General features: G+C 34.7%; 1 protein-coding gene across 1 annotated transcript; it reads left to right on the top strand.

Annotated features, from left to right (window-relative positions):
- Nucleotides 1-1,223: 1,223 nt before the first annotated feature.
- Nucleotides 1,224-9,859, top strand: LOC129870102 (tricalbin-3). Its single transcript, XM_055944705.1, has 9 exons — nucleotides 1,224-2,512; nucleotides 3,629-3,870; nucleotides 4,974-4,992; nucleotides 5,721-5,950; nucleotides 7,111-7,220; nucleotides 7,327-7,425; nucleotides 7,895-8,345; nucleotides 8,460-8,706; nucleotides 9,612-9,859. Exons 1-8 carry the CDS (start codon nucleotides 1,671-1,673, stop codon nucleotides 8,546-8,548), a joined length of 2,082 nt encoding a protein of 693 aa, XP_055800680.1. The 5' UTR covers nucleotides 1,224-1,670; the 3' UTR covers nucleotides 8,549-8,706; nucleotides 9,612-9,859.
- Nucleotides 9,860-13,954: the final 4,095 nt, after the last annotated feature.

Raw genomic sequence — 13,954 nt, 5'->3', positions numbered from 1 at the left:
ATGTTACAAGTGCATCATCATCACTTTCAATCAAAATATTTGGGGATTTTGAGTCATCATGAGAATTCACTATTGATCCTGTCATTCTTTAGCAACTAGTGAGGTGGGTACCACCAAAAAATCTCTGAGGAGGCTGATCTTCTCTTAATTAAAAGTCTTAATTTTGAATATTAAGTATGATCGTTATTTTTAATAGGAATCATTTTTTCTTGATTGACTTTTAAACAAAGTAAATCTAAATTAGTCAGACTCCTATACACGTAAGGGTTTTAAAAAAATGAACTGATTAATAAACCGAATCAAAAAAAGTATTATTGGTTTACTGTTATTGGGTTAACGGTTATTTAATGGTTTTATAAAAAAATAATTATTGGGTTATCGGTTCGATATTGGTTTCTTAATATTCGGTTATTGGATAAACAGGTAACCCATTAAGTCTATAATAATTTACTATTTTAGTTTTTACTCATACATAAATATCAATGTTTCAAACAATAGATATTAATATAATCATTATATTAGATTGTCAGCACCTTACACAATTCACACTTCGCACTATGTCACAGTTCACACTGTATTTATCCTTTAGGCATTATTATTATTTTAGGTTCACAATGTCAAAATCTAAAGAACTAAGAGCGGCGGCGACGACGATTTGCAATGACAATGGCAAGGATTAGGCGATGGCTAGGGTTGTGAATTGTGAGTATTCACATAAGAACGTTTGATTTGCTTGTTTCTTTATATGCCTGTATCACGTCAAATTGTTGGAGAAGTTGTTTACTTGTTTTGAAAGCATTTCTTATTTGTTAAACCGAAAACCAAATCGTTAAAGACCAAAAATCGATAAACCAACAATCGATAATAAATATCTTATTGGTTTGGTTATCGATTTAGCATATTTAAAAATCGAACTGATAATACTTAAAACCGAACCGAACCGACTGATATACACTCATCGAATACTGAATGAAAAGCTGAAAAAACAATCAAAATATTGCGCAACTTATTCTTTAATTAAAGATCTCGATTTTAAATTTTAGATGTAACTTTTTTTTGATAGAATTTTTTTTTTTTAATCAATCTCTAAATAATATGAATTTGAATTAGTCAGACTTTAATATACGTATCAAATACTGAATGAAAACCTAAAAGAACAACAATTAGGCGGCTCTAATAAATTATAGAGATATCAAACATGAAATGAGAAAGTTGAAAAAAAAAGAGAGAAGAAGCTAGTGAGGCGGGGTGGCTGGTACTTTCACACGTAGAGGCGTGTGTATTCCCTTTTGCAAAATTGCTGCAAATTTTTTGCGGCCTTTAAATTTCCTATGTGATTCTCTGTAATCACATAAGGATCAAATTCCTGATCCCCCATCTCTACCTTCTTTTCTCTCTCTACCCTTTTAGCCTTATTCAGTTTCTTCCTATCTTTTCTTTCTCTCTCTAACACACAAAGTCTTTTGCATTTGTTGATGCATCCATGTGTACTGAGATAACTGAGGGAATTTCATAGCTTGTAATGTTGTTTTCAGTTCCTTTTGAACAAGATAATGCTTTGAGCAATTTGGGTTTTGGGTTTGGATTCATGTTTACTGGTACTTCATTGTATACTTCAACTTCAAGAACTCTTAATTATAGCTCAAAAGGCTTCTGGGTTTTTGATATTAATGGTTTTTGTATCAGTTTCTGCTATTACACCTGATTTCCCTCACGTATTTTGGGTATACCCATCTCCTTGTCCATGTAAAAGTAATGGCAATTCGTTGGTGACGACGAAGAGGAGGAAGGGGAAAAGGGGTTTGAGGAAATTGGGTTTGGATTTGGATTCGAGTTGGAGGTACAGGATTCGTGAGAAATGGGTGATTGGGGCTTGTGTGAATGGTGGAGACCACCATAGTTTTGATATGGAGATTACGAATAGTGCTAGAAGAGGAGCTAGAAATATTGTAATTAAGAGATTTGCTGATGAATTGGATGCTTATGGAAGAGTTTCTGAGGAATTAGAAGCTTCTAGTCGTTCTAGTAACAATTTTGCTAGTTTTCAAGAAGACCCTTTTGTAGATAAGCTAAGGACTCAATTGGGGGTGATGCATCCTTTACCTTCTCCTCCAATAAATCGAAATATTTTCGGTCTTTTTGCATTATTTTTCTTCGTTGGTGTTGTTTTTGATAAGGTATGGACATCTAGAAAGAGTAATTCTAAGCCAAACAATGGAGGAAAGTCCGGGATATGGTCGCAGGTCCCAGCAAACCTTTCTTCATTGTTGGAGAAGGATTTGCAAAGGAAAGAGTCAGTGGAGTGGGTAAACATGGTGTTAGGGAAGTTGTGGAAGGTCTATAGACCTGGGATTGAGAATTGGATCATTGGTTTGCTTCAGCCTGTCATTGATAATCTCAAAAAGCCTGATTATGTGCAGAGAGTTGAGATAAAGCAATTCTCATTGGGGGATGAGCCTCTCTCTGTTAGGAGCGTGGAGCGGAAAACTTCTCGTCGAGTCAATGATTTGCAGTGAGTAACACTTCTTGCAATTATCCCACACTACCCCCTCTCCTAAGTGAAAAAAGAAAAAAATTGAAGTTAAAAATAGAAAAGCTCTTTACTTTATCAAAAAAGATATAGAAAAGCTCTTGTTTCATTTTCTTTGTTGAAAGTCTTTGAATTGATATTTTCTCCTTAGCGTATATTCCTTAATTTAACTGAGGTTCAGAATCAAAAGGGAAATATACATACAACATTTTAGAGGAAAGCTCTTCTTGTGCAAATTTCTTGGTAAAGCATTCGAGCTGATATTTTCTGCTTAGCTCATTGTTACATCTGTCTTCTAGAATAGAAGGAAAATATACGTACAACATTTGATTAGGAGGGAAGTATTTTCTCTCGATATAGAGATGTGTTTTCGCCTTATTGAGGAAATAATTAGAGTGGTTCCTTGAGACTGATCAAGACAGTAAAACAGATTAAGCTAGCTCCTTGAGAAACTTGAATTCTGTGTCAAGGTAGGTTTAGATAGATTTACAATTTACAGGATAATGTTCTGAAATTTCATAGATAATTGTTTGCTATCAATATGCTTCAGCATCCTCTTTACCCAGAAAATCTTGTTTCTGAACCAGGAAAGTACATTTTTTGGGGACATTTTGAACCAAATTTTTAGCTCTCTACAGATGCTCTATCTCTTCCTCATTTTACTAATTATTATTCAACTCTGCTCCATAAATTTTGGTTCATTATTTGAAATTATAACGTGCATATACTGCTACGATCTTCTCTATTATGTTCTATGCTACAAATTTCTCTAGTTCCGATCAAACTGACATGATAAAGGCACAACTCCTTATCTTTTCGTGTCATGTGAAAGTTCAGGCTTTGTACTGCTTCCCTTGTTAGTTGCTATGTATTCTCCCCTGTTTTCTTCTTCTTTGTACTTAAATTTGGGGAACTTGAGCCGAGGGTCTTTCGGAGACAACGTCTCTACCTCCACGAGGTAGCCATGGAAAGGTCTCCATACACTCTACCCTCCCCGGACCCTACTTGTGGGATTTCACTGGGTATGTTGTTGTTGTTGTTATGTGAAAGTTCATTGGAATGTATCTACTGATATGTGCATTATTTAATGCTGTCTAGGTATCAGATAGGCCTCCGATACACTGGTGGTGCTCGCATGCTGTTAATGCTGTCACTAAAATTTGGAGTTATCCCCATTGCTGTGCCAGTCGGAGTACGGAACTTTGACATTGATGGTGAACTCTGGGTCAAGTTACGATTAATACAAACAGAGCCTTGGATTGGAGCTGTTTCTTGGGCTTTTGTTTCCCTTCCAAAGATAAAGCTTGACTTGTCACCATTCCGTTTGTTCAACCTAATGGGTATGTGAATTTCGACTTAGGACTTTTATCTATGAGATGAATCATGTGACAGAATCTTGCATGCTTTTAAGTTTTATATAAGCGATACCAATTACATGAGAATTTAGTTTGTCATATTAGTATGTTACTTTAAGCCCAATTTTTTTAACGTGTCTCTTAGTCGCCTCAAATATTCATATGCTAGTAGAAAATGTAGAGAACTTCTTGTGCTTTTTTATTGTGATTTTTTGAATTTTATTTTTTAACATATTGGACTAAGATGAGCTTAAAAAGAACAATATGGATTGTGCGAATTCATATAACTTGCTTGGGATTGCGTCTGATTTGTTGTTGAGTGCTCAGCTGATTCAGATACTAAACACTGTTTTAAAGCCGTTTTCTTTTGATAAGAGACTGTTTTAAAGCTGATATATTCAAGATTTATATAGCAGCTTACACCAGACTTTTGTGTTTAATTTATTTCTTCTGGAACGACACTAACTTCCAATCCTGTTGAGCACTCAATTCTTAGAAAATAGTAAGTCATTCAGTGGAGAAGGTGTTGAGCATTGTGGATTTAATCATGGGTCTTCAAATACTGATCATTGGAACATATTCTTTAAGACAGTGGAATAATTCCATAGAGTTTATTCTTTTCGAGAGTGCACATCATGGAGTTTATTCTTATCGGGTACTTGAATGTAATTTTAGGAACCTAATTCGAGTCGTTAGCAACTATCTGGCGTACTGTGAAGACTATGAAACATATTTGCTTTCTTCTTTATCTTGTTTTCTTTGTTGCTCTGTGTAATCTTCTCTGTGGAATCAGCTTCCAAGACTAGCATTCTTCTGCCATAAAACCTATTTTTAGGATTAGTGAATACCAGCTTTTTCTAGTTGAGTTACTGTGAAGTGATATCTTTCAAGTGCGTAGTTACCAATTGTTGATTACTTACTGATGCTGAGTTGTCATCATTTGATTGACAGTTGTTTGCTTTTCTATAATGGGATAGCGATACCTAAAGTTTAACTAATAAACTAGATGAGTGATATTATTGATGTGCCCAATATGGGGATTTTCACATGTTTATTTTCTTTTCTTGCATGTACTTGGGAAACACCAGCAATTCCTGTTCTATCAATGTAAGTACTATTTTATCCATTATCTGCTGTTCTTATTACCTACATGCTTTCCTATTCAGTTTGTTATCCCCCATCATTGATTTATCCAATTTCTTTTTGCTATTCAATTGCCATCTCAGTGAAGAGTCCCTTTTTTTGGGGTGGTGGATGGGATGTGGGGTGAAGTCTGCTCACTGAATAATTCTTTCACCAGACCACTTTCACTCCTTAGAGCTTATGCAAAGATTTTATGCAGTCAAATATGCCTTTTTCAGTTTGACAATTTAAAAAGCCGCAATTACTTTTCAATTAATATGGTCATGCTCGATTGTCATCAATCATGTAGGATTTTCTCGAGAATCTTCCACATGCAGTTTATTCTGGATTTCTGAAGTTGCTTCCAGTTAGGGTACTGGAGAGGCACCTCTTGTTATGTATTCCGAGGATGTTTTCTCTCTCTCTTTTCTGCTCATTTTCTTCCCTGTTTTTGGAAATCTCTTGTCGTGTGTCAATTCTCTTGTTTTCAGCTCAAGTTTGTGTCATGTGAAATGGTCTACACTAATGGTTGCATTTGGTGTTTTAGCACAGATCATATTTATATTTAATTCTAGGCCTAGATCTTTCTAGCATCATATCAATTCTGAATTTCTTGCCTGATTTATTTTCAATTTGCAATACTATATGGAACTATCTCATTTTTCCACTGCAGTGGTGGGTTTGAGTTTTTATTTCTTCTACGGATGTTTCAGGTTTTTGAAGAAACTTCTTACTGAGGATTTACCTCGTCTCTTTGTCCGTCCGAAAAAAATTGTGTTGGATTTTCAGAAAGGGAAAACAGTTGGCCCTATTCCAAGTGATCTTAAGTCTGGTCAAAGTGAACAACCTAAGGCTGGAGAAATGCAAGAAGGAAATAAGGACTTCGCTGGAGAACTATCAGTGACTCTTGTTGATGCAAGGAAACTCTCTTATATCATCTACGGTATGAATTTGTTCATCTTTGATCAGTGGCATCAATCTATTTCTTAGATCTGATATTTTGCTCTTTAGTAACACTAGAAACTTGTCATGGACTATGAACTATTAAATGAGTTCCGTCTCTTCATATTATTTTAATAGTTAAAACTATTCTGTAACATATTCTAGTTTGTGAAAGAAAAAGGTCGGAGGTATTTACTTGAAAATCAGTTGAAGCTCCAAAAGAATGTGTTTTCCATTGCATGAGCAACTACTTTTAAGTGAATACAAAAGCCATATATTTTGGTCCAGTAATCGCTGTGAACCAGTGGAAATATAATCTATCATCCTTATTTGAAATAGAATAATTACTGGATGAAATCACGGGGGCAGCCCGGCGAACAAAGCGTCCTGCATTAGTAGGGTTCGGGGAAGGGATGCACCCCAAGATTACCAAATGAAATCACTGATATAGGAAAATAGTACCAAATGAAATCACATTATAAAGGAGGAAATGCGAAGACTTTTGACTATGCTTACTAACAAATACAACAACAACACAAACCCACAAGTGGGGTCTAGGGGGAGTAAGATGTACACACACCTTCCCCCTACGTTTGTAGGCTAGAGAGGTTGTTTCAGATAGACCCTCGGCTCAAAAGAGAAGTTATTCGGAGAAGGGGTGCAAGAAGAAAAATGACAGCAAAATATCAAGATACAAAGTAAAATGAAGCAATAGATAGTAAAAACACATTGAAGAACAAGAAATTACACTACTACTAAATACACATTGAAGATGTTTAGATCAGGTTATCACATCAAACAGAAATAGGGAAAAGAAAAGTTTATGGTACAAGGATCATGTTTTGTCTTTTTAGTTTGTGTGTGTTCTAAATATAATAGTTAATAAAAGTTGAAAAAAAAGGAAAGGAAAAAGTTGCATAGGGAAAAAAAATGCAAAGCAACACGTGGACGGGTCCCGAAAATTTCTGCTGCTACACCTCCACGTCATGTATACAAGATACAGTATGTTTAGTTGGTAATTTTTAGATGGAAGTTTTTCGGCCTCATTGCTCTGTTTTATGAATTATCATATAGATACTACAGCTTTTCTGCACATGTAATTTCCTCTTTTGTTTTCCCATGTCTGTCTTTTGTGAAATTTTCCTGGCCTCTATCGTTCAGGCAAAACTGATCCATATGTTAATCTAAGACTTGGAGATCAAGTAATACGCAGCAAAAGAAACAGTCAAACTACTGTTATTGGACCTCCTGGAGAGCCTATATGGAATCAGGTGATTTAAATATAAGTCTGTTGGCCTGATATACTGGTACGATTTATTTGTGGTGGCTTTACTGTAACTTATACATCGTTTGCAATGTTTCTTTTCCCTTTGGCAGGATTTTCACATGTTTGTCAAAAATCCCAGGGAACAAAAGCTATATATAGAAACAAAGGATTCCTTTGGTTTTACAGATTTGACTATTGGCGCAGGGGAGGTAAATCCTCCTGTACATGCAAATATTATCTGTTGTCTTTGTTTCTTAGAGGCGATCCATCTAATTTGTTGGTTTTATAATGCGTCTTACACAAAATGGAAAAATGCAAATGAATAAAGGGCTTATACAGTGCACAAAATACTCCCAACTAGTGCAAGGGTGCGAGAGACTGGGTATACTGTAGCTATACAGTATCCGATCACTTGCATTTCTGCAAAGAGGCTGTTTCCATGCCTCGAACCAGTGACCTACAGGTCACAAAGAGCAACTCTACCATCGAGACAAGGGTCAGCCTCTAATGATGCAAATGAATTAGTATTGTATTTTGGGAACATGAAAAATGATGCTTTTGGCGTTTTATTTTTTCCAATGGGACATTATTTATTAATGATCAGTAAGGTGATATTTGTATAGCTCGTTGGATAGGATTTGTATAAAATGGTATCCTGCTAATGACTACTACTTCTAGGTTGATCTGGTATCTCTCGAAGATACTGTACCGACAGACAAAATTGTGGTCCTCAGAGGTTGGGGACTACTGGGACCAAGGCCTGTAGGAGAGATTTTACTGCGACTGACATATAAAGCTTACGTTGAAGATGAGGAGGATGAAAGAATTGAAGCAAAATCCAAGTTTTTGGATGCTTCAGATGATGAATTATCTGATGACTTCGATGAACGAGAAACTGCTGTGTATGAGCAGCGTGGAAAAAGTGTGTCAAGTGGAACAGATAAAGAATCATTTATGGATTTATTAGCAGCATTACTTGTCAGCGAGGAATTCCAAGGGATCGTGGCATCTGAAACAGGCAATACTAAATCTGTAGATGATTTTAAAACTAGAGTGTCAACATCAAGACAACGTACTCCTGCTAGATCTGTACAGCAAACTTCTGATACTCTTCCTGAAAATTTTGGAGGTAAAGTACATTGAATTGATCTAAGATAGTTCAAATCCCAGTTTGTTTCTTCCCAGGAAATGCATAGAGTTCTTCCCATTTCTAGCATGTCTAATTAACATCTCTTATTTGCAGAATCGGCCCTATTTTGGCTAGCGATTATTACAAGTATCTCAGTTCTAATTGCTCTCAATGTCAGTGGTTCTAGCATTTTCAATCCATGAATAATGAAACAAAATAAGATTGATAGCTCCTGGTAAAGAATACAATATAGAGTTTCTGCTGGAATTATTCTGCCAAACCACACAGTTGTCACCACTCTTGGATTGCCCAAACGGAAGCCTTATTAAAGTCCTTACCTTCTGCCAGTCTTCCATTCGAGGTACGTTGTTCCTCTGATTCTATACCTTAGCTCACTTTACCAAATGGATTTGTCATTTAAACTCATTTCTCTACTTCTTGCTGTATACCTGTCAGCCTTTTGGCTAAGATTAACTATGGTATCTGTTCTTATCAGTTCCTCTTCCGCTTGCTGTAATTTGCTTTTCATTCCGTAAGTGCATGGCTGTACATTCTTCAAATATGCAGACAATTTTTGTTCTTTTTTGGCTTTTCCTCCTCTCATAAGCATTGTTTTGATGATTCAATTGTCTTCTGCAATGCTTATTTTTACCTACAAACAAATAAAACAGTTGTGTTATCAATATCAAGGAGAAGAGGAATGAATGTTTAATTAAACTTAAAAAAGGTAACATTAACATATAAGTGACCCTCTATTAGGATATGAGGCAGAAGGGAGCTCATCCACATTATATTCTGATCAACTCCACCCAGTGTGGAAAAAATTAACCTCTGTAGCTAGCATGATGCTATGCTTACTGAGTAAAGAAAACCAACGAATCAAATGTCAATTTCATCTTGAAATACAAGACAAACTAAAACAGAACCTTTTTTTTTCCTTTTTAGTACATTCCATATTATATTGAATGCTGTTAATGGGAAAAAACAGTATTGTTTAATGACAATTATAAGCCAACTATTTGATCTAATTTCTGAGTGCAAGCTAGCAACATATTTCCTGTTTCCTTGCATAAATTAGCAGATTTTCCATTGTTTGTTTGGTGTTTCAATTACAAATCCTTGAAGAATATAGTATGACTTGACAATTGATGGGTGACACAAAATCTGGTCTGAATGATGCTTTACATTTGTCATCTTTAAAGTTGTGATTCTGTAATTCCCTTGAGCACTGAACTAAAGTTTGCTTATTCTCTTGTTTACTGGCAGGTTGGGCAATTTATCTGTCAACTATTGTACACTCTTTTAACATTTTAACCAGATCAATAACTCAAACCCTGCCCCCTCCCCTACCCCCACAACCCTAAATAGCAAATGAAAGGAATCCCCAGACACACATAAAAGAGAAGAGAACATCAAAAATATATTACAATGAGGTATATATATTATGTTGGCGGCTAATTTTGGCCATCCTTGTTCTCTTGGTATTTGTTACATCCTGTAAATTCTAACTCTCATCTTTCTCTCTTCGTGTATGCGCGTGTATAGTCAAGTGTCATAGATCAAGGTAAAATCTTACAAGACACTAGTTATTTCAAAATTTATGCCGAGTGAATTAAACACTACATAACTTATACGTGATAACTTAATTTTTGCGTAACTTAAGCTGGATGAGGCAACAATTCTCTATACTTATGTCGAATGAAATTGGATTATAGATAAGGAGATTTTGAGCCACAAATTTTCATCAAATGAGCAACATAAACATTAAAGACCATCATATTTGCGGACAAATTAGAAACCACCCGAAATAGTCTATTGAAAACAACCTTTTTGTATAGATACTATCTTTTCCAAATCTTATTCGTAAAATTACACTAAATATATTGTTGTTTAGGTTTAGTCTAGAGAAAAATATTTTGCTAAAAATAAGTGAATTTTATACTTATTTACTTGTGTTTCTTTGAGAAATAAATAAAAAATACTATTCTAAAAACACTCATATTGTTGTAAAGTGGCGGTGGCTGCCCATGTGCCTGGACCCACCTCTACTTTTTTTCATGTGCAAAAGTACAGAAATTTGGTTATAAAAGGTTATTTCCCCCGAGAAATGAAACACACAAATTCTCTCAATTTTCTTTTTCTCTTACCGTCTCTTTTTTTTAATTTGTTAAGTTTATTTTATAACACGTTATCAGCACGAGACTCCATCACTTTGACCTATTTTAAACAGGTAACAAAATGGTAAGAATTTTATTTTCTTAAAATATCTAATATCTCTAAACTTGAATTTGTTGTTCCTGATATATCTAAAAAATGCTACTCATCATGAACACTAGATGCCGAAATATACCTAGAATCGATGGATCTGGCAGACACCATCAAAGATGATAATAAGGCATCTAGTCAAGACCGTGCCAAAGTCATGATATTTCTCTGTCACCATCTTGACGAGGGGTTAAAATTATAGTACCTCACATTAAAAGACCTCCTTAAATCGTGGAAAAATCTAAAAGAAAGGTATGATCACATGAAGTTGGTCATCCTTCCACAAGCACGTCATGATTGGCTCAATTTGAGATTAATGAATTTTAAGAATATAGCTAAATATAATTCTACCTTGTTTAGAATTACAACACAGTTAAATTTATGCGGAGAAGAAATCATTGAGCAAGAAAAACTTGAAAAAACATACTGCACATTTTCACCCGCGAATATGCTCCTGCAGCAGCAATATTGCGAAAAGGGTTTTAAAAAATATTCTGAATTACTTTTTTACATTCTTATTACTAAGCAACATAACGAACTGTTAATGAAAAATCATGATAGTTGGCCCGTTGGTTCTTTGCCACTCCCTGAAGTGAATCACACAAACTATAACCAACGACTAAGAGTGAAATGACCAGCAATACAAAAAAAAGAGTGAAAATCAAGAAATTATACCAAAGAAAAATTCAGAAAGTATATATCATAGATGTGGAGGTTTGGGGCACTGGTCACGAACCTACCACTCAACAAAATGTCTAGTTCAGTTATATCAAGCACCCTTGAAGAGAGCAAAAAATAATTCAGAAACGAACTTTATCTCTAAAGACAATATTGAGCCTATGTATCTTGATGTAGCTGATTTCTTCAATTTTTCAAAATGAAATATGAATATTGATAAGCTTGATAATATTTAAATAATTTTCTTTTCATTTATCTGTACTAAATAATATGTTTATATTTTTCTAATCCATGTAAATAAATAAAATTTATATAATGAGCCATATTTTAATTATAATATTTACTTTACTTCTTGAAGAAAATATGGATATGCCCCAAATTTTGTTTGGATCAATATTCAATCAGGAGGATTATTTGTGTAATTGATAGTGGAATGACTCACGCCATTTTTAAAGATGAGAAATATTTTTCCTATTTGCTTAGAAGAAAAGCAAATGTTACTATAATTTCTGGTAATTCGAAAAATGATTGAAGGCTTCGGAAGAGCTACTATATTTCTTTCTAAGGGGACAAAGATTGTTATAGAAAATGCATTGTTCTCTTCTAAATTCCCAAGAAACTTGTTAAGTTTAAAGATATCCACAGAAATCGATATCATGTTGAGACACTAATGAATATTGAATACCTTAGTATAACCAAGAATGTTTCACGCCAGAAATATATTTTGGAAAATTAACCAACTTTATCGTCTGGCCTATATTATGCAAAAATTAGTGCAATTGAAGCACATTTGATTGTAAATCAGAAGTTTACTAATCTAAATATATTTGTGTTATGGCATGATAAATTTTTATGTGCTGCTTGTTATCAAGGCAAATTAATTGCCAGACCATAAACCTTGAAGGTTGACATCAAATCTCTTGACTTTTTAGAGCGTATACATGGGGATATATGTGGACCTATTCACCCACCTAATGGATTATTTAGATATTTTATGGTCCTAATAGATGCATCATCAGGATGGTCTCATTGCGCCTCTTATCATCTCGCAACCTGACGTTTGCGAAGTTATTAGCACAAATAATAAGATTAAGAGCGCAATTCCCAGATTATATAATTAAAGCTATTCACCTTGATAATGCTGAAGAATTTACATCTCAAGTTTTTGATGATTATTGCTTATCAATTAGGATAAAAATTAAACATCTTGTTGCTCATGTTCATACTCAAAATGGCCTTGCGGAGTCATTTATTAAGTGTTTACAATTGATAGCAAGACCTCTATTTATGAAAATAAAATTGCCAATTACTGTTTGGGGTCATGCTATCTTATATGCAGCAGCACTTGTACGTCTTAGACCGATAAATTATAATACATACTCTAAGTCACAATTAGTATTTGGTCATGAGCCAAATATAGCCAATCTATGAATTTTTGATTGTGCGGTATACGTGCCTGCAGCACCACCATAACGTACAAAGATGGGCTCTCAACGAAGGTTGGACATATATGTTGGGTTTGACTCACCCTCCATAATTTGCTACCTTGAACCATTGACAGAAAACTTATTTACTGCTTGATTTGCAGATTGTCGGCTTGATGAAATAACTTTTCCACAATTAAGGGGAGAGAAAAAGGAATCCGAAACAGAAATTGCGTGGAAAGTTTCATCACTATCTCATTTTGATCCACGTACCCGCACATGTGAGCAGGAGGTACAAAAGATCATTCACTTACAGAAAATAACAAATCAAATGCCAGATGCATTTACTGATTTGAAACGGATAACTAAGTCACATATCCCTGCAGTGAATATGCCTATCCGGATTGATGTCCCAAAAGGATCATCTACTACTAACATAGCTTTTGAATCCCAAACACACCTGAAGTGTGGTAGACCATTGGGTTCAAATGATAAAAATTCTAGAAAGAGAAAAGTGAGAAATAATAAAGATGTTACTACAAAAGAACCTCCCGAAGAAGGTCAAGATTTGAGTAATCCTGATATTCCTAAAGAAATCAGTGAACCCGAGACTCAAGTGAATGAAGAACTTTAAATAAGTTCTACCGGTGATGAGATAAATTTAGACCGATCAAAAATTACGATGGATAATATCTTTGCATATAATGTTGCACTTAACCTCATGCAAGATAGTGAAAGTCTTGAGCATAAATTCATCAAAGAATATCGACATAGATGTGATTGACCAGAATGGCAAAGACAATTTAATCAGAATTAGACTCATTTGCGAAATGTGAGGTTTTTGGACCTGTAGTCCAAACCCCTGAAGGTGTAAAACCAGCTGGCTATAAATGGGTTTTTGTACAAAAACAAAATGAGAGAAATGAAATTGTAAGATACAAAGCACGCCTTATTGCACAAGGATTCTCTCAAAGTTCCGAGGTCAACTATGAAGAAACATATTCACCTGTTATGTATGGAATAACTTTTTGATATCTCATTAGTTTAGCTGTACATAAAAATCTTGAATAAAGCTGCCTACGTATCTTGTCAAAATAAGAATCAGATTGAACGTAGTTCATCAGAAAGATTATTTTCTTGTGGTTGTTTGTGTTTTTGTTTTAACTTCTCTTTTTTTGACTCTTTTTTTTTGACTCATTTCTTCTTTTTTTTATCTGTATTTTAATTCCAAGAGAGGTGTAT

Source organism: Solanum dulcamara, chromosome 10, assembly GCF_947179165.1.
Source record: "Solanum dulcamara chromosome 10, daSolDulc1.2, whole genome shotgun sequence".
NCBI classification, from domain to species: Eukaryota; Viridiplantae; Streptophyta; class Magnoliopsida; order Solanales; family Solanaceae; genus Solanum; species Solanum dulcamara.
The sequence above is the reverse complement of the archived record's forward strand: the minus strand, read 5'-3'. Positions and strand labels throughout refer to the sequence as shown.

What these genes read in the sequence shown, in the direction of transcription:
- LOC129870102 (XM_055944705.1), top strand. Translation starts at nt 1,671, where the DNA reads ATGGTTTTTGTATCAGTTTCTGCTATTACACCTGATTTCCCTCACGTA. An exon ending in ACTCTCTTATATCATCTACG is followed by an intron (nt 5,951 to 7,110) that starts GTATGAATTTGT and finishes TCTATCGTTCAG; the next exon opens with GCAAAACTGATCCATATGTT. An exon ending in TCTTCCTGAAAATTTTGGAG is followed by an intron (nt 8,346 to 8,459) that starts GTAAAGTACATT and finishes TCTTATTTGCAG; the next exon opens with AATCGGCCCTATTTTGGCTA.